Source organism: Chanodichthys erythropterus, chromosome 8, assembly GCF_024489055.1.
Source record: "Chanodichthys erythropterus isolate Z2021 chromosome 8, ASM2448905v1, whole genome shotgun sequence".
Classification (NCBI taxonomy): domain Eukaryota; kingdom Metazoa; phylum Chordata; class Actinopteri; order Cypriniformes; family Xenocyprididae; genus Chanodichthys; species Chanodichthys erythropterus.
The window spans coordinates 15741239-15763310 of record NC_090228.1 but is presented as its reverse complement, the minus strand read 5'-3'; the positions used below and the strand labels follow the sequence as shown (position 1 = coordinate 15763310).

The 22072-nt window shown below is 38.5% G+C and overlaps 1 protein-coding gene across 1 annotated transcript; it reads right to left on the bottom strand.

Annotated features, from left to right (window-relative positions):
• Positions 1–470: 470 nt before the first annotated feature.
• On the bottom strand, positions 471–21980 carry wnt7ba (wingless-type MMTV integration site family, member 7Ba). Its single transcript, XM_067392031.1, has 4 exons — positions 21852–21980; positions 7394–7620; positions 4863–5134; positions 471–3015 (listed from the first exon to the last, which is right to left on the bottom strand). Exons 1-4 carry the CDS (start codon positions 21884–21886, stop codon positions 2536–2538), a joined length of 1014 nt encoding a protein of 337 aa, XP_067248132.1. The 5' UTR covers positions 21887–21980; the 3' UTR covers positions 471–2535.
• Between the last annotated feature and the right edge of the window lie 92 nt (positions 21981–22072).

The window sequence follows — 22072 nt, the reverse complement described above, 5'->3', positions numbered from 1 at the left end:
TGATCATTTCAGTGTCTCTGTGGAATGTTTCCAGCACCTTGTTGAATCAATGCCATGAAGAATTAAGGCAGTTTTGAAGGCAAAAGGTGCTAGTAAGTTGTACCTAATAAAGTGGCTGGTGAGTGTATATATAGGCCTACTATTGTAATGCATCGTCTGCATACTTATATATATATATAAGACCCAGTATAAATGGGTCCTTGCACAGGAAAATAGCTGCTTTTATATTTTAGGAACAGGGTCCGTAGATTCTTATTGATTGTAATGTATGTATACTGTCCAGCATAATCTACACTGGACATTAGCATCCTATCCCAAACCTACCAGATACCAGTCATCAGTTCTTTCTCTCTTAGTTCTTTCTTTCTCACACCATTTTTTTTTTTTGCCCTTGTAGCCATCTAGTTCTGCACTTAGTTTGTCCCAAGTGAATCAGACCAGAAGTATTAGCTTGCAGAATCACATCTCGCCCCATCCTGTCCTGGAATGAGCTGAGTGGTCCACACACACACCCCCCTGTAGCTTTAATACCCCTCAATGGAGGCCTCTACTTTCCCCACAACACACTGTTTTTTCTGCCTCATATTTTTTAATGACAAAATGTTTGTGTGAAACAATCGGGTTGACTTTTCTCTCAATCCGGGGTATAGTGTTGGGAGCTTACGCGGTTCCGGTACCCAGCAGTTCAGACAGCTAACAAAACAGGTCCTATTTACTTCTGCTCCGGTGGCTGCCTGCAATGCTTTTCACACACAGGAAAAAGACCAGAGGGGCAGAGAGCATACGGCGGGTGAATGAATGAGCCAGGTCGGATGCCTATTCAAACCCAGGCGGGAGCAGATCTGCGTCACTCCGAGATCAGCGTTTCGCAGTATCTACACCCAAGCCTGTGAGCCGCTCCGTGCATCTGGGAAGAAACTTTACGCAAGGTCTAGTGAGTCGATTGAGCAAGATGTTGATGTGTGTTTAGCGACAACATTTCGCCTAGTAATTAGATGAACACAGCTGAATGTATTTGATCCAAACTGTTTGATTCATTTATTTGTCTAGTGATTTTACTGTACATCTCTTCAAAAAAAAAAAAAAAAAAAAAAGTATAAATACAACCAGGCTACAAAAAGATGAGATGGTTTCATATCAAACTTTTGATGGGGAACTCAAGAAAAAAAATAATAATAATAAAAAAAGTTTACATCATTAAATCAGGACAAAAAATGTAGATCTGCAATTAAACAATAAAAATATGACAAGGAAAATAGTATTAATAATTACTCTGAATATACCTGACATAAAGTGCCATATTCTCTACATAAAAAAATATATTTTAACAAATTTGCCAGCCATATAACTCGTATAAACAATTTAGATTAAAAAATGTTGCTATTCAAAATATTTCCAGTGACCTTTTAACCATTTTCAGATCCATAGCTGTATGGTCCATTGGCTCAGGCGGAATATAACAAGACCTCGTGCACGCTGGACCAGTGATGTGGAATCCCATGTCTCTGGCATTCGTGGGAATGGTCGGTCACTCAAATGGTGGTGGGTCACATTGCAGTTCTATGAAGTATCTGAAAGCTCTCGCTCTCTTACGTTCCCACACATGGTTAGACAATGCAGCATACATGGCCAAGTCTTGATACGACTAAGGAAGCTTCTCTCTGCATAAAAAAAAAAAAAAATGTTTTCCATTTTCATAAAAGCCAACAGTATGCATCACAACCACCAGTGAAGCAAATGGCAACATATTAACCAAAATGATGATGATTCCCAAGTGTAGAAATGAGCTGAACGCTTTCCTATCGATCAACTGCAATAGTAATTCAGGAGTAAAGAAGCTCTTTTTACATACACAATGTCCTGTATTGTTTCGGGTTGAATTTTAGAAGCAACAGATCAGTAGCAATGATATTAGAAGTTAACACCTCTGTATACCATTATGAGACAACTACAGTATAAACATTTTCAGTCTTTTTTTTCTCCAAAGAGAAGTGTTCAAAACAGTGTTCAAACAGATACAGTGTGACTGAACGTTTAAAGCTTTCCAGCGTTTCCAGAGTTGCAGCACATCTTTCCTCTTGAACTCCCATAGGGGCTCAACTGGTGGGACATTTTTACAAGTTGTCTTTGTAATAAGCTTTCTTTAATTTGAAGACAAAAAAAGAAGTCACTTTTGTGGGCAGGTTAGACTGTCCGATAAGAGTTCTGAGTCTATGTTTTAGGCCTCAGGTGACCTTCCTCAAGTCTGTGAGCATCTGAGAACTAAAGCCTTGCACTGCATATGTAGCGTCCACATGTTTGCATGAAATCACAAAACAGTCAGTCTGAGTTCAGTGCAATTTCCTCTAAAGTTCCAGCATCTTCATTATTCATCCCCATCTCCCTCGGCAATGGCCTTTCTTGCATAAAGACTGCCTGATGTGCAAAACGAAGCCGTGTATATGTTCGACACTTCCATTTCTCTTTCAAACACTTCCTGTTTCTCTCCATTGGCTTCTTGCCTTTCTTCCTTGTCTTTTCAACTCTTCCACTCGCTCATTTACAGGTGAACACCTCTGTCTTTTCGCTGCAGGTGTTGCACTTAACGAAGCAGCACCACTGGAACTTGCAGTTGCACTGCCATACGCGTGTGTACTGGTGGGTGTTGTGGCCTCGGCCGCAGCACATCAGGTTGCAGCCGTCCGTGTGAGGAGATGTGTGGTTACACAGGCGCCCTCTCGTTCCTGCGCTCCCCGTCGCAGCGTCTTCCTCGCAATAGTTGGGTGAACGCTCCAAGTAAACCAAGTCTGTGTCGGTGGGCTTTATGTACCCACGGGACTGCTTGAGACGCAAGAAGGAGGGTTGGCGAAAACGCGTGGCTCTAACAGCCTCCACCTCAACCGCAGTGGTATAACGCTCCTTAAGTACGTAGCCGATCTCTCTGAATTTCGGCAAAGTCGTCCAGCAGGTTTTTGTGGTGCATGAGCCGGAGACGCCATGACATTTACATTCCAGCTTCATTCTTTCCTCTAGAACCTGCAGCAGTAGGGGAAAAACACACACTGTTACCAAATGGCATATAAAACACAAACTTTATATGCATATAAAGCACAAACTTTTGTTTGTCTTTTGTTTTATATATATAATGTATATTATTGTGTGCGTTTTAAAAAAAATAATAATAAATGTGGTTTATCTGCTTTTTATTTCCTGGTTAAACTCACATAGTCTTTTACAATGGGCATGACTTCATCAGAGGCCTCTGAATCTGTGGTACGAGTGAATTTGTGCAGCTGATGGGTAAGGGAAATTCTTAACATTTTATTTTGACTGTTTTCAGCAATTTGAACCAAAACCCATTATTCAATACATCCTGAGCAATGTCTCAATGTGCGATGCCAGATATCTGTCAAAACTGAGAGGAAAAAATATGTTTTAGCCAAATCATACCCTGTAATTTTCTCTACCTTCCGAAGGGCCACATCAAAGAATGAGAGAAATGTCCATAATTCTCGAGTCCCCATTTATGTATATGGTTACATTTGAGTTAAAAGCAGAACTATTTGGCTGTTTGATGTGTTACTGATATGTTCAACAGACAGACGTACGTGATGGTTGACATTTACCCGTTTAGTTCAATCTTAATATTCCCCTTCAGTGAGAGGGATTTGAAATTCAGTAGTAATGTTCCTATGTTTTTTTTTTCCCACTAACTCTTTAATCTCTGTCTAAAAGCAGTGTATCACTATACATGGTTTATATTAACTAAATCACATAAAAACATGACAATTCTTTAATTTAATATACAGGGGTTGGATAATGCAACTGAAACACCTGGTTTTAGACCACAATATATTATTAGTATGGTGTAGGGCCTCCTTTTGCAGCCAATAAAGCATCAGTTCATCTTGGGAATTACAGATACAAGTCCTTCACAGTGGTCCACTATCATGCTTATAGACGGCCCCACCTTCAGGGTACAATGCTTAGGTGGACGTAGTCCCCAGAATGGTTCGGTAGTCCTTGGCCGTGACAAGCCCATCGTGCACAGTAGAGAATGCCATGATATTTCAGCTCAAACCATCACTGGTCTTCCACCGTTCTTCACTCTGGGCTGGGTGTTAAGCCTCTTTGGGGCTTCTCCAACACTGTAACTCCCACGGATGTGGGAAAGACCGTGATGGTGGACTCATCAGAGAACAATATATGTTTCACATTGTCCACAGCCCAAGATTTGCACTGTTAGCATCAATGAAACCAATATTTGGCATAGGCACGAGTGACCAAAGGTTTGGCTATAGCAGCCCGACCATGAATACTGACTCTGTGGAGCTCCCGATGAACAGTTTTGGTGGAAACAGGAGAGTCAGTGTGGATATTTAATTGTGCAGTGAGTTGGGCAACTGTGGTTTTATGGTTTTTGGATACAATCTGGGTTAGGACATCCCTTTCAGACAGCTTCCTCTTGCATCGACAGTTACTTCTGTTGGATGTGGTTCGTCCTTCGTGGTGGTAAGCCGACATTACCCTGGATACGGTAGCTCTCAATACACCACAAAGACTTGCTGTCCTGGTCACAGATGAGCCAGCGAGATGCACACCAACAATTTGTCCTCTTTTGAACTCTGATGTGTCTCCCATTATGTTGTGTGGATTGCAGTATTTCATGTACAGCGGTGCTATTGCTCTACCAATTCAACCTTCGCACTCTGCTCTTAGCCTACTGATGGAATGTAAAACCAGTGAAGATTGGCCACCAGACCATGCATATATAGGCGTGAATAATAATCCAATTATATATTGGCCCAGGTTTTTTAGTTTCATTGTTCAACCCCTGTATACTTTTATTAATAATGGTTTGTACAGCTCGTTTTCTTTCATACCTTTCTTCCTGCTTCGTTATTGTGCAGGTTCATTAGTCTCCTTGCATTTTTTTTAATCTCTCTGGCATCCACAAAGCGTCTTGAGAACTCCACTCCATATTTGACATCTGCCGAACAGCCGCCCCATTTCCAGCCCTCCTCCTGGTCATGATAGCCCTGCTTTTCTCTATCACAGCCACAGTGGCTCAGGTTGCCCTGACTACAGGCTGCTGTCACAGCGTGGGCAACACCTGCTGCCGTGATGGCGTAGGTAAATGCAGCCTCCTTGCTACCTAGGAAGAAAATAGTAGAACCTCTGAGATTATTTGACACCACTGACATCCCAAAGTTCATGCTAGCGAGTTTCTTTTGTTTGAGTGCATCTTTGTTTGATTTCTTCTCAACTGTGTAGCTACTGCAACTACCAGCGGGGTCTAACCTCCAGTGCGAAGCAGCCATAACACGCCTGACTGTAATTTTTAACCTTAAGAAATGATTAACTGGTTCATTTTTGTTTGATCAATGATGAAGCTAAACTCTGCAGGGAGGTTCATCTCCAGGAGCAGGATCGAGAGCTCCTGATCTCAAGAATGATGTAAGGAGACTAAACTGACCCCTGCTGGTCAGCATTTATGAAAAGACCACTGAGGTTAGTAGGAATGGACTGACCGACACAAAGATCTCTATACTGATGTCTGTTTGTATGGAGAGTAATGTTGCATTAATAAATGACCAAATTTAAGACCTTTAATTACAAACAAAATGTTGAATTGGTTTGTCCAATAAGGATTGGGGATGCATTGTTCAAAATGTTTTTTCTAAACTGTTTAGGTCTGTAGCTTATGGCTTCACATTGATCTTTGCATTCGTATTAAACCTTTCTTAAAATGCATGAGTTGACCATGTTTCAGTGTAACAAATCGGCTGCAATATTTATCATTCCCTTTGCATTGTACATAGCTGCTAAATTATTTAAATTTGTATTTCTTTACATTTGAGGTTAACAATGCCTTTATACAACATTTGCAAATGTAATTTAAAATCTATGAAGTATCTGAAAGCTCTCTCTCTTACGTTCCCACACATGGTTAGACTATGCAGCATACATGACTTTCCATTTTATTCTACTGAAACATCAAAACAAACAAACAAAAAAATCATTAAAAAAAAAAACTCCTACCCTATTTCTCTTTTGCTCTTTTGGTCATTGGTCATTGGGTGTCCATTTATTTATTTATTTATTTAGTGTCCCCCGTCCCCCCCCCAAAATCTTTTGTTTATTCCAATTGCATTGTACATGGGCGCCATATTGCGAAGAGCTGAAGTATGGTCATTACAGTCAGACCTCATTGCCAGACTTCAGATGAAGACTAATCATCAAGTCTGCCAATAATACCACAATATTTTAGTATTTACCGATTTACATTTACAGTATAAGCAAGAAATAAATGAAATTGCTGAATCTTGTAAAAGAAACTGTGATTACCCTCTACATCCTACAAAATGGAAAGAGACCATTAGCGTTGTGGTTCTTCTCATAGTTAAAGCTGATGTCCTATAACTGATCATCAGGTTTGACTGAGCACAGGATTTTCCTTTATCCAGCCAAGAGCCTGAATCTGACAAAGACTTTGGATGATTTGACAAGTAATGCGTGCCTGGACCTACAGATGAATTTTAACTACCATTATTCCAACGGATTTTGTGGGAAAACTCAATGGCCTTTCAGTGAAGTCCACAATGGCTATTAAATAACCAACAGTTTATGCTAAAATGCCTATTTGAACATTCAATCTTGAAAAATACGAAATTCAATTGAAAAGAATATATTTTATAGATATTTTCTCCTGTAGTTACAGTGCACCCTGCTTTTTAAATGTTAAAAATTTTGGTTGATTCGGTTATGAAGCTTTGAGCTGCCGGTTAAAATCATTTCACCATGTTTAAGTCATTTTTTCAATCGAAATCAGTGTAGAAAATGTGTAAATAGTCTGCAGATTCCATACAGGCCTCATTGCATTTGAAAAACTCTTTTAAACTTAACTTTCTTGCTACAAATATCAAAAACAATGACTTTTCTTTAGGTCTCACAAAAGCAATTTGCACAAAAGAACATAAAAAAAGCTTCATACACATTAGGACCCACAAACGCACAGCGTAGAGCTCACCACAACCAAGAAACATGCATTTCCTTCAACAAAAGAAATAAGATTATGTTGTGTGGAGCCAACCAACCCCCAAAAGAGTGATTGTTACCAGGGCCATTGGATTAAACACAGCCCCGCACCGCACCCTGACCGTAACGAAACATTTTTGATTGATAGGCAATTTATTTGGGAGTGCAATATTAAAAAACCATATTACTGTGTTCTCCTGGTTGAGGTTCTCACAAAGTCACTGGTGCCCTTTTGCGGACAGATTGCATCCACTTTAACCTCTTTTTGTCTCACTTGATTCGCAGGGACACTCTCTTGGAAACAAGTCAGAGCCAAAGCAATAGGCACACACAAGCATAACACCAAAGCACAGCTCACGGGGCTGCACCTACTGACCTACTCTCAGCTCTTGCCCAAAGACGGTCCTCTCGCCAAGGGCAGAGCAGTTCCACCGTCCGTAGCGAAACTGATACTGGCACTCGTTGATGCCCAGCTGAGCGCCCTCTCCAATGACGATGATGGCATCTGGGCGGCTCTGGCAGATGGCACGCTGTCGGGGGGCCAGGCCGGGAATCTTGTTGCAGATGATGTTCGCGCCCAAAGCCACGACTGAAGACAAAGCCCTTTTGGAGGAGATCAGACACATTGATGTCAGCAGCTGATGTAGACCAGGTATTCAAGAAATGGACAGTTCACCCAAAAATGAAAGTTCTGTCATCATTTACTCACTTTATGTCATCCCAAACATGTATGACTTTCTTCTGTGGAACACAAAAGAAGATATTTTGTAAAATATATAATTTTGTTTTTTGTCCATGCAATTAAATCAATGGGTTCCAATGCTGTTTTAAACCCCGTTGACTTTCATTGCATGAACGAAAACAGCCTTTAAAATCTTTTTAATTTTTCAGAGAAGAGAGAACGACGTGATGACAAATTTTTCATTTTTGAGTGATTTTATTTTCTTGGTAAGTGGACTGCACACAACTATTTAAGATTGCTTAGTGCTTCTATGTGAAAGTGTGGAACTGAAATTGATTTCATTGAGATACTGTCTAAAAGGTTAACGGGCCAACCGTACATTACTCTACAGACAAAGACCATATATAACAATGCGATCACAGCCCAATTAAAGTGAAACTCAAACACATAACTTGGATTACACTTGTAAATCAAACCATCTGTTCTTCAACAAAGTTCACCACAATGTTAGTCAATTGAGTAACTTTTAACACAGATGAACACAATCCAGACATATATTGACCTATTTTAAACTGTTTCGGCCACAGTGGAAGATGCTAGAACCAACGATGAAGTCCTATTTTAGAGCAGACCAACTAATGTCCTGGTTTAAATCAGGAATAGGTACATTTGAGCTCGAGATGAGCTACCAAACCTAGAGTGTCCATTCATCAGTCATAATAACAGCTTAGCATTCTTGTTCTTGCAACAAGAATGTTATTTAATAACATCTGAATACAGGGAAACTTTTTAATGGCATGCAGCATATCTCTATTATCAAAAGCATTTTGTTTTTGTTTTGTTTTTTTTACACTGTGTAACATCTTAAGTAAAGTTACATAGATCTGGTCTAAGGAAAATCCACAAATATTTAAGGCTCTAAATAGTCAATAGGCCACCAAATGAAAATAAGAAAGTTAACTGGGAATCCGAGAACAAAATGTGAATTGTAACTCAAAGCTTTAAATAATAATGACCACTTCTGAAACAGCGACCAGAATCTATTTAAAGTACACTTATGATCCACACATACGTTTGAAATGTGTGGCTCAGTAATTTCTCCACAGACTGAACTTTAGTGCAAATAAAAAGTTCAGTCTTTTCCAGCGAGACACACATCTCACCCTCTGCTCTTTTTTTTTTTTTTTTTTTTTTTTTTCCAAATGCGGTTTTCCAATTACAAGCATTTGAGATCAGAACATGATGTTGTAATGAGTAAAACATTGTCCTTGTGCTCTCACAGCAAATGAATGAAAGGTAATCTCATCAATTTTGAGTGAATGAACTGGTTTATACTGAGATATGACTAGTATACTGGGTGGTATAATGATTGGTATATAGCTGTAAATAAACCATTTATAATAGGTTATTCTTAATTCATCTGCTTATTTAAATAATTATAAAGTACTATAATATTTAAAGCATTGTGAGAGGAATTTTGGTGCCTGTATATTTTACAGTTTATAAAAATATATGTCATAACTCATTATGTTAATATATCAACCTACTTGAACTACTAAAATCTTAAATAAACAGCTAATAATGCACAAGTTAAACCAGAAGGCACATAATGAATTAAAGTTAATCAAGTATAGGCAGGTTACACAAACACAAAACAAACACAGGCTAACTATAATGTGCATAACTGATAACAAAAAATAATAACTGCTTAAAAGATGATACAATGTTTTACTTAAAAACACATGTAAATTAGCCTATTGGTTAAAAAAGCAGTAAAATTACATTGCTTATAGTTTTCACCCATAAACAGGTTTTACTGTAGCATTTTTAATGAATTTTTCTTTTAAATGACTTACATTTTTACAGTAAATGGTGTCTGATACATTGTCTTTTTAAGTAAATAATATAACACTTACGATCCAATCAGCAGCATTGTACTTCAAGCACACTTTCCTTTGAACTATCATTGACTCAGATGCAATTAAAGCACATGCTCAGTCTCTTCGTGTAACACAGCAGGTGCACTAAATAATATCACCTCCAACATATTATTGGTTTGCGCTCTTAAAATTCATGCATATCCATATGATTGTCTAATTTTGCAATGCAATAACGATAGAGCTCTTTTAACTTCGTTTTAATTGTCCCCAGCTGCTGACTGTGTTGCCAGATTGCCACAAGACCTTAAAAATGAGGAGGAAAAAAAAAGAAAGAAAAAAAAATCAGTTGTTCAAACCTACAGGTAGCTGCCGCTGGTGAGGATGAGGAAGATCTGGGGGTAGTAGACTGACAGCAATGCACCGCAGGATGAGATGCTGCGCATGGTGACATTGAAGAGAGCGCGTGGAGAAAGCGAACTTCTGAAGTTTTGTCGTGACGTTACGCTGCTGCTCGGCGCGCCGCGGTCCGTGCGTGAGCTGCGGGCGCGGAGACACGATCCGTCATCTCCTGCGCGATAGGGGCTAATTCAGAGTGTGCTCCCCGCCGCGGGCTGACGGCTGATTTTAGGGATTTCGGGTCTTGTGTCGGTGCTTTGCCATTGGCAGAGGGGGGGACACTCCAGTCCGCCCACCTTTACGGGCACGGTTGAGTGACATCTCCGCCTTTTTGTGATATATTGCGCTTAATTTCGAAGATATTGATTAGGAATGCGCAGGAATCTGGTTGGAAATCATTTCTTTTCATAATAATAATAATAATATTCACATGGTCTATTAGGGAGACCTGGTTTTAAAACTAGTAAGGAAGTGAAAACTTCTTTATAAAGTGTTGTGCTTTGGCCGACAACAATTCCGTTTAGTAAATGATGCATGCAGCTTCTCTCATCGCTGTAGATGGCAGGCATGAGTCACCATTAGAAGCTGTATGGGTGCGAATTATGAGGGAGTTTGAGAAGGTCTGATCCTAATTAAGATTTGTGCTTTCTCAACTGAAGTAAACATTCAAAAGTATTTATTCTTTTGACGTGTGAAGTATATTTCAAAGGGTTTGAAAAAAAAAAAAAACATTTCAAGTACGAATTCGTTCGGCTGAGGCGGTAACCATAGCAACAGAACATCGTATCAGACGGTATATCGTCAAAACATGAGTAACGTTAGCCTATGTGATTATATATCGCTTTATTACACACTTACCTATCACATTAAGTGTTTAAGACATTGCTAATAGTGCCAAAACAGTTCTGTTGCATGAGACGAAGCTTACTGTCAAGAAATTGCATTCATGTTGAATATTTCATCGAAAAATCATTGAATACTTTGCAGACTGTATAATGATGTGACAAGATACAGCCTCTTTTGGAAAAGCCAGCTTAAATGATTAGTTCATAAAGGCCTTCTGAAAGGAAACGATGCGTTTATGTAAGAAAAATATCCATATTTAACAAGTTACAATGTAAAATATCTAACTTCCGCCAGAGCGCCTTCCGTATTCAACTTAGGAAGAAAGTAGGTGCGTCCCAATTCGCGTACTTATGCACTATTCTATGACATTTTTAAGTATAAATAGTGCGAGTAGTGCGTTCACACAGAAAATTCCAAAAAGAAAAAGTGCACTTTAAATACCAGGATGATGCACAAAACGAAGTGTGGAATGTTGGACACTTTGTGCACTCAACTGTCGCAGCTTTAATTACGTAGTGGAGGGGAAGGGAGGATCGGATTCCGTTGTTAAATGACAAAATAACCTAATACAATTCACGCACTACATGGATAAGTGCATAGTGCACAAGTACATAGTGTATAAGTGCATAGTGTATAGTGCGTCATTTGGGACGCAACTAGTGTAAATGATGTCGCATCAGTTACACTTTTTTCATAAGTTGAATACGCAAAGCGTAGGACGTAGTGTAAGCGTTTTGAACTGCGAGAGGCATTACACTTTCTTCATAAGTTGAATAGCCTGTGGAAGGCGGTCTGGCGGAAGCTAGATATTTTACTTTAACTTGTTAAATATGGATATTTTTCACACACACATGCATCGTTTTGCTTCAGAAGGCCTTTATTAACCCCCGGAGCCGTGTGGAGTACGTTCTGCTTTGGATGGATGCACTTTCTTCAGCTTCATACTCGTTGGTCCCGTTCACTGCCATTATAAAGCTTAGACACGTCAGGATATTTATTAATATATCTCCGATTGTGTTCATCAGAAAGAAGGTCAAATACACCCAGGATGGCTTGAGGATGAGGGGTAATTTTCATTTCAAAGTTAACCTTTAAGATGGCATGGATTTTAGGTGGTCTAAGATGCTCATTAGCTGGTCATTAAGTAGCCATGTTGCAAAACAAAACAAAAACATCCTGACCAGCTGGTAGTTGGTTTGTTGTTGGTCCAAGATTGTTTACCAGCAAAAGAAGATATTATTTTTTCAATGTTTTCTTTTATTTCACAGAACAAAGATACAGGCTTGGAACGATATGAAGGTAAGTGATGACAGAATTTTCATTTTTGGGTGGACTATCCATTTAATAACTGCATTATAACAAAATCACTTTTGCTTAATACCATTCCTTCTTTTAATTTATGTATCATCTACAACTTTTCTTTCACATAAAATCAAACTCAAAATCAGATCTTGCAAACAACATCAACAACAATAAATAGACAAAAGATTTAGATTCCCATCCATGCACCATTCAGAATGAAATTCTGCTCCCTCTAGTGGTAGTTGGTAAATGTGCCTTGTGCTCTCAGACAACATAATAAGTAGAGGAGCTTAGTAATCAGCCCTGTGCACAAATAAATAAATAAATACTCAGAGAAGGCATGTAAAAACAGCACATGCATTCTGTCATAATGGGAAACATCAGCAAGTCAAAAGCTGTTGGGTGATGGGAGCTGATTGATGAAGGAAAGCAAACAAATTTACTATCTCTTGTAAAGATGCTCTCTGCAAACATGAGCTTGTTTGCTCTAAGGCAGGGAAGGTTGAACAGGATAGAAGGTGGAGAATTAGCTATGCTGTATCATAAGCTTCAAAGGGTGGGCATGTTTATGAGCCTGTTTCTTTCGCTAGTGCAGAGATCAAAGTGCACAGCCAGATTTTCTGCTTCTGTTTGTGTTTGATGGTTGCAGTGGAGCCTGTGCTAATGGGATGGCAACTTTCAGAATGCTGTGTAGTTTATTCTTCCTTCAGTTACCATTATGTATGTCGCTATGGATTTCAGTCCTGAAATGAATTGCTAATTACTGCTGGGTGCAGTATGCTTGCAGTTGACTTTTTTTTTTTTGTTGATGATTTGCAAGACCTTGTTATACATATTGCTTTAGGTTCACCTTCAACTCAGGCAACCTTTGAGTCTGACATAGAGTTGGATGAAACAAATGTGGCTATATTTGAGAAAATTGATGTTGGAGACAATGCATTATAAGAATATAACTCCCTTTGACTACCTGTATGACAATTAACACTTGAAACATCCTATTTTCCATGGTAAAGGAAATGCTAATCCTTTCTGAGGTTTTTTGTTTCAGTTATGTCCATGTACTATGGCTGACATCTTGCACAGAATTGAAATATTCTATTCGAACCCATGTTCCAGGCCACTTGTAAATAAGGGCCATATCCCTATACAAATTTGCAGCCAAGCGAAAATTTTGGATGATATTCTCTTAGGCTGGTGAAAAATAGAAATAAATTAAAAAAGAATCAAAGGGAGGAACCAAATGGGAAGAAAAAAATCCCATCAGATGCTTTTGTTAGCGTTTTGACCACAGAACTCTCTTGCCAAAACTGCACTTTAGCTGTGCTCTTATAGTTTGGAAGGTTGCACAATGGAATCTGTTTCTTTTCATTTACTTCATCAAGATTGTAGGGGAAAAGAGGACAATTTTCCTTGTCTTGGGGGAATATCTTTGTCTCATTGCATTTTGTCAGTGACCGTTTGCTTGGGAGCCCCTTAAAAATGCCTGGAGAAACGGAAAAGGCTTGTTTAGCACTCTTGTTCTGTAGTACAAGGAAAGGAAAGTGGACATCTATACACCCTGCCTCCCTTCAGGGCTGTTGGGTTTCAGTTCTTCATCTGCAATTACTTTCTGCATAGTTTTTTTTTTTCTCTGTTGCACCCTGTGACATCTCTGAGTCCAAGTGCGTGCGATCAACAAGTTGGTAAATCGCAGTTGAATTCGATCACATGATTATGATGCTCGGCTAAATCCCCAGAGCTGACAAAGGAAAATTGTAAACACGTGTACAGAGATGTTTTAGAGCCATGTCTTCCCAATTACAGTCCATATTTAAAGAAAAAAAAAGAAAGAAAAAAGATGCAAGCAAAAGAAGAAAAAAAATGCATATTTTCATTAATGTGTTGCTTATAAATGTCTGTGTAAATCACACCATTTCCTATAAGTTATTCCAGAATTTATTCTTTTTTATTATTATTCTCACTCAAAACATAAACCAGATGCTGGTACGTCTACCCACAAACAGATGCAGAAACAGCTGGCGTAGTGACAGTGTAGTTTAATAGTTACTCACTGTTAGCATATTGTGTTCCTTTCATTAATAAATAAAAAATAAACTGCTTTATTTTTATAATTATATATTTTCGAATAATCCCCAAATTGTGCCTATATTATATTATATTATAGCTTAAAAACAACAACAAAAAAACTTTTTATTCATTTGCTTGAAAAAGTTACCATTAAAAAATCTAATTTGAGGATTAAATGAAAGTGCAATATTCAAACATACCAGTAGAGGGAGGCAGAGCTCCACAAAATAATCCCCTAAACTGCCTGTTTTCAGACCAGGCTTCCACCCATCAATGGTGTAAGGGTATCCACTGTCTGTCCCCCATCACAGTAAAAACTCCCCACTTTAGGTTTAGCATAGGCGTAACCTACCCACCTCCCCCCACATCCTCGGTCAGAGCAGTTTCTATGAACCTCCACAAGGGGGCTCTACTAGACTGCCTCTTCGCAAAAGATGAAGAACTGTGCTGCCGCCCAGAATGAGAACTGCAGCTCACTGCTCCCGCCATCTTGTATCCCACCCTCCGAAGTATAAACTTATACACCCGTCGATTAAAGCTGAATCAAGACTGCCTGGCTCTGACCCAAAGCCCGCCATTTTTTAGAATAGGTCAGAAAAATCACATCGCATGAGGCGTTCAAACAGCTTTCATTGTCTACAAATGTGGCGAGATCTTGTCATATTTATTGTCATATTATGGCTTGAGATTAAATTTTGCAAAGGATGTTGTAGTATTGTGTTATTAAAAAACTGTTAGTGATGTGTAGCAGCGATGCATATAAATGTAATGTCTAAACTACTGCAGGGACCTTTGGTTTAAGGGTCAAAGGGCAAAAAAAAAAAGTTTGACCTTGGATGTTTTTGGACTGGATTGTCATTATTATTCACAGCAACAACAACAAAATAATAATAATAATATATATATATATATATATATATATATATATATATATATGTATGTGTGTGTGAGATGAACAAAATACTTCTGAAAGAACAAGAGATCTAGAGAAAGACAGCTGAGCACTGGGATTTTCCAATCTTCAATCTTTCATGCCTTTTTTCCCCCTCACTGTATTAGTGCTGACCTGGTTGATGGGGTCTGTGTGTAATCACACGGGTGGACTGAAGGGTCACCTAAATGACTAATTGACTTCTAATGAAGGTTCTTTCCCGATTCCACAATGCAAGTGCTTGTGAATGTAGGATGAGGTAGAAATAAGCCACAGGTCAGTGCAGAGAATGAAAGCGAGGGATGGAGAGAGAAGGAAAGCTGGAAAGATTGTATGGCTAAAAAAAAAAAAAAGAGGGCTTGTCTTTTTGGTACCCATGTGATGAATGCCTGTTGGGACAACAGATGTGTGGTGATGTCATTTAGTGTGTGTGTGAGTGTACGGGGAGGAGCGATAGCAAAGTGCACTCAATTCTCTGGTCTGTAGTGAAATTTTCGGTTGTTCCTGTTAAAAAGACTAAGCTAGACATAAATTTCCATGCTAGTCTAAGCTGGTTTATGCCGATCTGGAACTGGTGGACATAAAATCAGAATTGAAAAGCCTGAAGGAGACACCAGCATCCAAAACATGGCAGAATTTTAACCCCTTGTTTTAGTTTTAAGGTCTACACTTGAGATTAAGCTGAGCGGTACAGTACAGTACAGTATGATTACCGGGTGTGGTGAAAATTTGTGTCCCCCAGGAATCAGGTCTCCTTTCCTGGGGGGACTCGATTCCTCATGACACCGGCTTGCGTTTCCACCGCCAACAGTACCCTTACTTGATAGGCGTGGTGTATGCCGGAAAGTAGCGATTGACGCCATTCTCGTGCAAAGAAGAAAGAAACACAGTAAACGACAATGTAGGACATACAGCAGATCTTGTTCTTGCTGTATCAGCATGTGGCTGTTTGTCACAAGACAAGCTTTGCACCGACATTGTGTTGCAATTGTATATTTAAAAAATGGCGCCTCTTGTTTTGTCATTCCCCATGTAGCACACGCAAGTGACGATTCTCTGTCAACCAATCAACGTTCTGCATTGAGTCTAGCTCCACTCTTTAGGTACCGGACTACTGTGCCTGGTACCCCAATGGACAGGTCCTAAAAAAGTGGTACGTTACGGTTCGGGATTTTGGTACCATTCACAACTTCCGATAATGGAAATTGACATAATTGCATAACGTATTGCTCAGTGGAAACGAGCCATTATTTTTGAAAGAGTTCATCTTTTACCTTTCTGTACCCTGCCGCCACCGCCCAGCCACCTTGTACAAAACCCCCATCTCACTATAACAGGCCACTGAACTAAAGGTTTCTGATTTAATTGTGGTTGCAATGTTAAACTTTTGCCTCTGTCTTCTGACTCTCTGTGAGAAGCATAAGAAGTCAATTGTTCTAACGGTATGCCGTGACAATAGCTGTTTGTCATCATGTGGAGCCAGAGAGAGACGGGGCAGAACACACAGTAACTTCACTACACCGCTGCCAGTGCTAGGCTTTCCAGGCAGGGTCACACCAAGGTCAAAGTACCCTCGATCACACCATGTTGTGCGTCAATTACGCCAATAAGATCACCTTTTTCTCGTTGACAATTTTAACCCATTCGCCAATTCAGTTCCTCCCATTTGATAATTAGTTATTTTTATTGACAAAAAAGTGTGTAGTACATTTGTTTCATTCCAAGAATTGCATAGTATTAAGATGGGAGCCGAATACCAGCTGTCAGGCTGACTGTGGGAACCTTCAGAGGTCACCACTTTAAAACTCAATATTTTAACCGAATCCTTGGTTTTCCACATTTTAATCTATAGATTTCTCGTGGTTTTAAAATGAAGGTCTCTAGGGCAATCGTGCACATATGAACAAATCCTTCAAAAGAAGGAATGTCTCGCTTTTGGAGCCTCAAAGCTCACGGTTTGGTGATATATGTCTTAAACGTGTGATTTCTCAAGCACAGATTAAACCTAATCTCAGAATAAAAGGGATTTTCTATGGAGAATCACTGTTGATAATGCAGTTTAGTATAGGACTAAGGTTAATCTGTTTCTGGGAACTGGACCAAGATGATGCAAATATGAACTAATTCTTAACTGTTTCATGTGATTATATTGCTTGGTGTGCAAAATAAGCAGCTGTAAAAGAAACATCTTTGGGGCGCTTGTCAAGTCGAAGAGAGACTGAGGGATTCTATACTTTTTAAGAGCTGAACCAACAGCATATCAAAGCTCCAACAGCAGAAGAAATCACTCTTAATGTAAAGTGATACACACAGCTGTCGTCCTTAACTGGGCTCACCGCTTTTCACTTAACCTCAGACAAAGAGGCCATGCTGAGCTAGTAGTCAAATTTTATACTCCGAGCACTTGATTTACTGTGAAGAAATGGGTGTCAGCATCAAGAATATGTCAAGGATGTTATCTGGTTTTGTGATAAAGCCATAGGTGTGCTCTGGGTTTTATCGTTCTCTTGTTGCCTCGAGACTGTGACCCCTGTCTGAGGACATGGCTCGTTTCTCGGTAATCATTCACTTGTAGCCTTGGGTTGCGGGGCTGTGACAGGCATTGTCTTGACTCTTGAAAACAAAATAAAGATATCTAAAAGACCTGCATTACTGAAATCCCAGGCATGTGTTTTAGTAACATGTGTTCCAAAACCAATGATTCAGCAACAATTTAGTACTCGGTATGTACAACAGCATTCAAAAGTTTCGTGTTGATATTGTAATATTTTTTGTCATTTATGCTCACCGAGGATTTATTTGATTAGAAATACAGTAATATTGTGAAATATATATTTTTTAATTTAAAATAACTATAATAATACAAATATTTTATATTATTCAAATCTGAATTTTTCCAGCAGCCATTACTCTGTATGATCGATCTAATATGGTGATTTGGTGCTCAAGAAACATTTATTATTATTATTGTCAATGTTGTTGTGCTGCTTAATATTTTTTGTGGGATTTTTTTCCCCCCAAAATTCTTTGATGAATAGAAAGTTCAAAAGAACAGTATTTATTTAAAATAGAAATCATTGGTAACATAATAAATGTCTTTACCTGTTACTTAATATTTTACCTGTTATTTAATGCGTCCTTGCTGAATAAAAGTATTAATTTCTTAAAAAAAAAAAAATACTGACTCCAGACTTTTAAAGCTAGATGAATAAATAAAAACAAAAAAGTAGGGAAGAAATTCAAAGTTTGTAGATGGATACAACAAAACAGTGGGAAAAAAATATTTCAACAGTTACAGAAAGAAAGATTTGATATTCAAGGCAATCATTGCACTATAATAATAATAATAATTAGACAGATATATATAAAAAAAAACATTTCAAGATGGATGGATAGATAGATAGATAGATAGATAGATAGATAGATAGATAGATAGATAGGAGAGACAGACATACAGATAGATAGATAGTTGTACGTTTCATTCAGTGGCAATGGCATCATTTTAGACATTCAAACCTTTCTCTTTATTTTGTTTAAATAATCACAATATAATTCTGGAACTATAAAATAAATTCGTTGTTTGTTCTCGTAATGGCGAGACACTGGCAGAGTGCAAGCCTTGTGGGTGTGGCACTGCAGCGTGCCCATGGACGCCGGTCGTAGAGGGAGGTAGGGGGCTGTTGCAGCATGCCTTTCTCTCTCCCACTCTCTCTCAGCGTCCCGCCCCCTTTGCCACTGCCATCTCTTGGCTTTCCCAGAATGCCCTCTGTCTGAGAGCACTGGCCTGAAATAAAACTATGAGGGCCTGCGCGGAGAGAATGGGAGCTTTGTCTCAGCTGCCATTTACACTGTCTGGGGGCATAGAGACAGAACTCAAAGAGAGTGTCTGATTGCAAATTAGCACAGCCCAGGGCTCAATGCTCCATGCACTCATACACACTCACGCACTGGCGGTGTGAGGCGTGGAGAAAGTTCTGCATTAAGCACCGCTGAAGATCATTACGCCCTTTCGTTCTATTGAATAGTGCCACATTTCAGTCAGGGGCACAAAAAATAATTAGCAGCAGGCTTCTCTTGAGCTGACTTGCGTATGACCAAAGCATTTGGGCTTGTTTAGTATGCAAGTGATGCCGGGTCTGAATTTGTGATTAGCTGAAAGACAAAAGATGCAGCCGGTGCACTGCAGGAGCGACGTCTCTACATCAGCGGGCTCCGCAAGTGGGCCTCTCGCTGCGTTTCAGTGTGATTGACATGCGTCAGAGAGGATCGCATGCAATTTGTTACATGATGACTCTATTTGGCGTGAGAATTCAGCGTCTTTATCTTATAAATGCAAATGTAATCATTTTGAATCGTTTGACCTAAATGTGCCCTGGCCAACTGTTTTCAAGGTAACCGGCTGCCTGAGGAAGCAATATAACCGGCACAAGGCCGTAAAGGTTGTGTGTATTAAATTTCATATAATCAAATCTTCCCGACTTTCTGGTTTACAAATGTGGAGCACTTGCTGGCATTAATGTCTGCTCTTTTTTTTTGTTGTATTTATTTATTTAATTTGAGAGGCATGTAATGCTGGAGACTAAAGTGGTTCAATAATAAGTTTCATGTAAACATGTGATGCCATGTGAACTCAACAACCCTTTCAAAATAATCTGCTTGCCACCATCTCCTGTTAATTCCCACGAGGCCACTTTGTGTAGGACATAAACACACGCGCGTTCACACATAGGACACAATTCGGCCCTTTAATCTGATTAGCTGTGTCTGTATGGATGAACATGTGGGTTCATTGAGTGTGTTCCTCTACTTCTACTTTAACCACTTGCAGAATGGTGAAGCAATGACACCAGTATTCATAGGGAAAGTAATTTGATTTTTGGACCCAGAGGGGAAAAATGCAAGGTAATTAGTTCTTAAATACATTTTAGCAATCATATCTGACAACACCATCCTGTATGAGAAGTAATATTTTCCTTAAGTGTTAAAAAGACGATAGTTATTTGATAAATTATGTCAGTCCTATTCCTTTTTTTAAAAAAAAAAAACTACATTTCTTTCAAAAAGGAAAAATAACTAAGGGTGTGTGTAATCAAAGCTTTTATGTGATTTCTTTTTCATCTTTGTAATTTATTTCAAAACAGTATCTAAAAATGTCACCCCCCCCCCACAAATTGTTTATTCGGTCTTCTGCCCATTTTATTGGAAAAATATTGCCTTGTTTGAAAAAACTTTTATCTGTATCTGTCAGATAAAATAGTACTCTGCCTGTTTTAAGTGGCTTTGTAAAATATTTTCTTATGAGCAGGTATTGAGTTTAAAAATACATTTGTGAAATTGTTATTCCTGACTGTGGGCCATAAATACAGCAGACTTGACTTAAAAAGTAAAAAAAATAAAAAATCTAACTAATGGTCTTTCAGAGCCAATAATAAGGGTAAGTTAGAATATTAAATGGCATCTAAAGGGTTATTATCACAGTTTACAGCGTTGTAAATTAAAGTTGTTTTATGTAGGTACATTTAACACATTTTACACATTCTTTAAGTATACTAAACATCCAGACAAAAATTCTTAATATCAATGTTGCAATTTAGCCTGAAATTATATTAAAAATAAGGACTGTATGAATGCATGACTCACATCACACATTGTTAGCAAAAAACAGATGAAAATGCCCTTCAAAATGCCCTTGATAGCACACACACACACACAGGTTTAACATCAAATCACCTGATACCCCGAAGCCCTTCTGACTGAACCCATTTAATCCCCCCTGCCCCCATTTGTGATTAAAAAAAAATAATAATAATAACTTTTTTAAAAATTACATTGACCAAAGATTACTTTTACAGAATTGTCAGATTTCTATAAATTAAAGTGCTATGGCTGGTGTAAATACTAGTCACATGATCAGTGCTGTTTTATGCTAGTTTGCCCTTCTGAAAGTATGTGTTAAAGCTCCAATAAAACATGTGTTACTACAGATACAGCCACCACAATTCATACATATAATATTTCAAGGGTCTATTGTTCTCATATGTCTCATATAAATCATCATAATAAACATGCAAATATGTCTGTGGTCACATTTTACAACTGACTGAGATGACAGACTTCCTCTTTTTATTGAAGTATTGTCACATTAAATTAAACAATGTAAAAGTAAAAGTTGAAAAAAATCCCATATTATTATCAACATAGTTGCCTGATAATAAAAAAGATGATAATAATAATAATTGTTACTTTGAAAATAAATACTCTGTTATTGAGCAACTGTTTACAGAAACAATAACTAGGGAAAAAAAGCAAAACTGTTTTAAACCTTTTTTTTTTTTCATTTTAGAAAATGCATGTAAGTTAGTTTATTTCTTGTACTATCGTTTAGCTGGGCCCGGGACCATTTTGGGATTAAACAGGTAAAACGACGGATTACAAGACCCAGGACACCTAAAAAACATTTATGAAAAACTTTACCCGCCTTTAAAAATATTTCATATCGAGGCATTTGTACTAAATTGTGCGTACAATATTTTACTATAACTACAAACATCGGTAAGGCAACATGTAGTTATTTATTTTAGGGATCAGCAAATGACCAAATATAATTCCTAAAATATCAAAAATCATGGATGTTCCTGAACCACACTTTTATTTACTGTACTTTTATTTACCTACAGTGTTTCTTTTTCTAAGATCAAGCACAACAAGCTCCTCAAGTCCAAACTTTTACCTCAGATTTGTCGTCGGTTTGAAAACGGACTGCATATTCGTCGAGCTGTTAGTCTCTGAGGTAAATCTGCCGAACGGGTCGACCTCGAAACGGCCCGTTATTTTTTTTTATTTATTTTTTTTAAAGAAGCCCACAGCCACCATCATTATATATCCAATGTGAATGAAAGTAAACAGTGTTATTTAGTGCTGATATTAGATAGGTCAGCGGCTGCTGTCTGG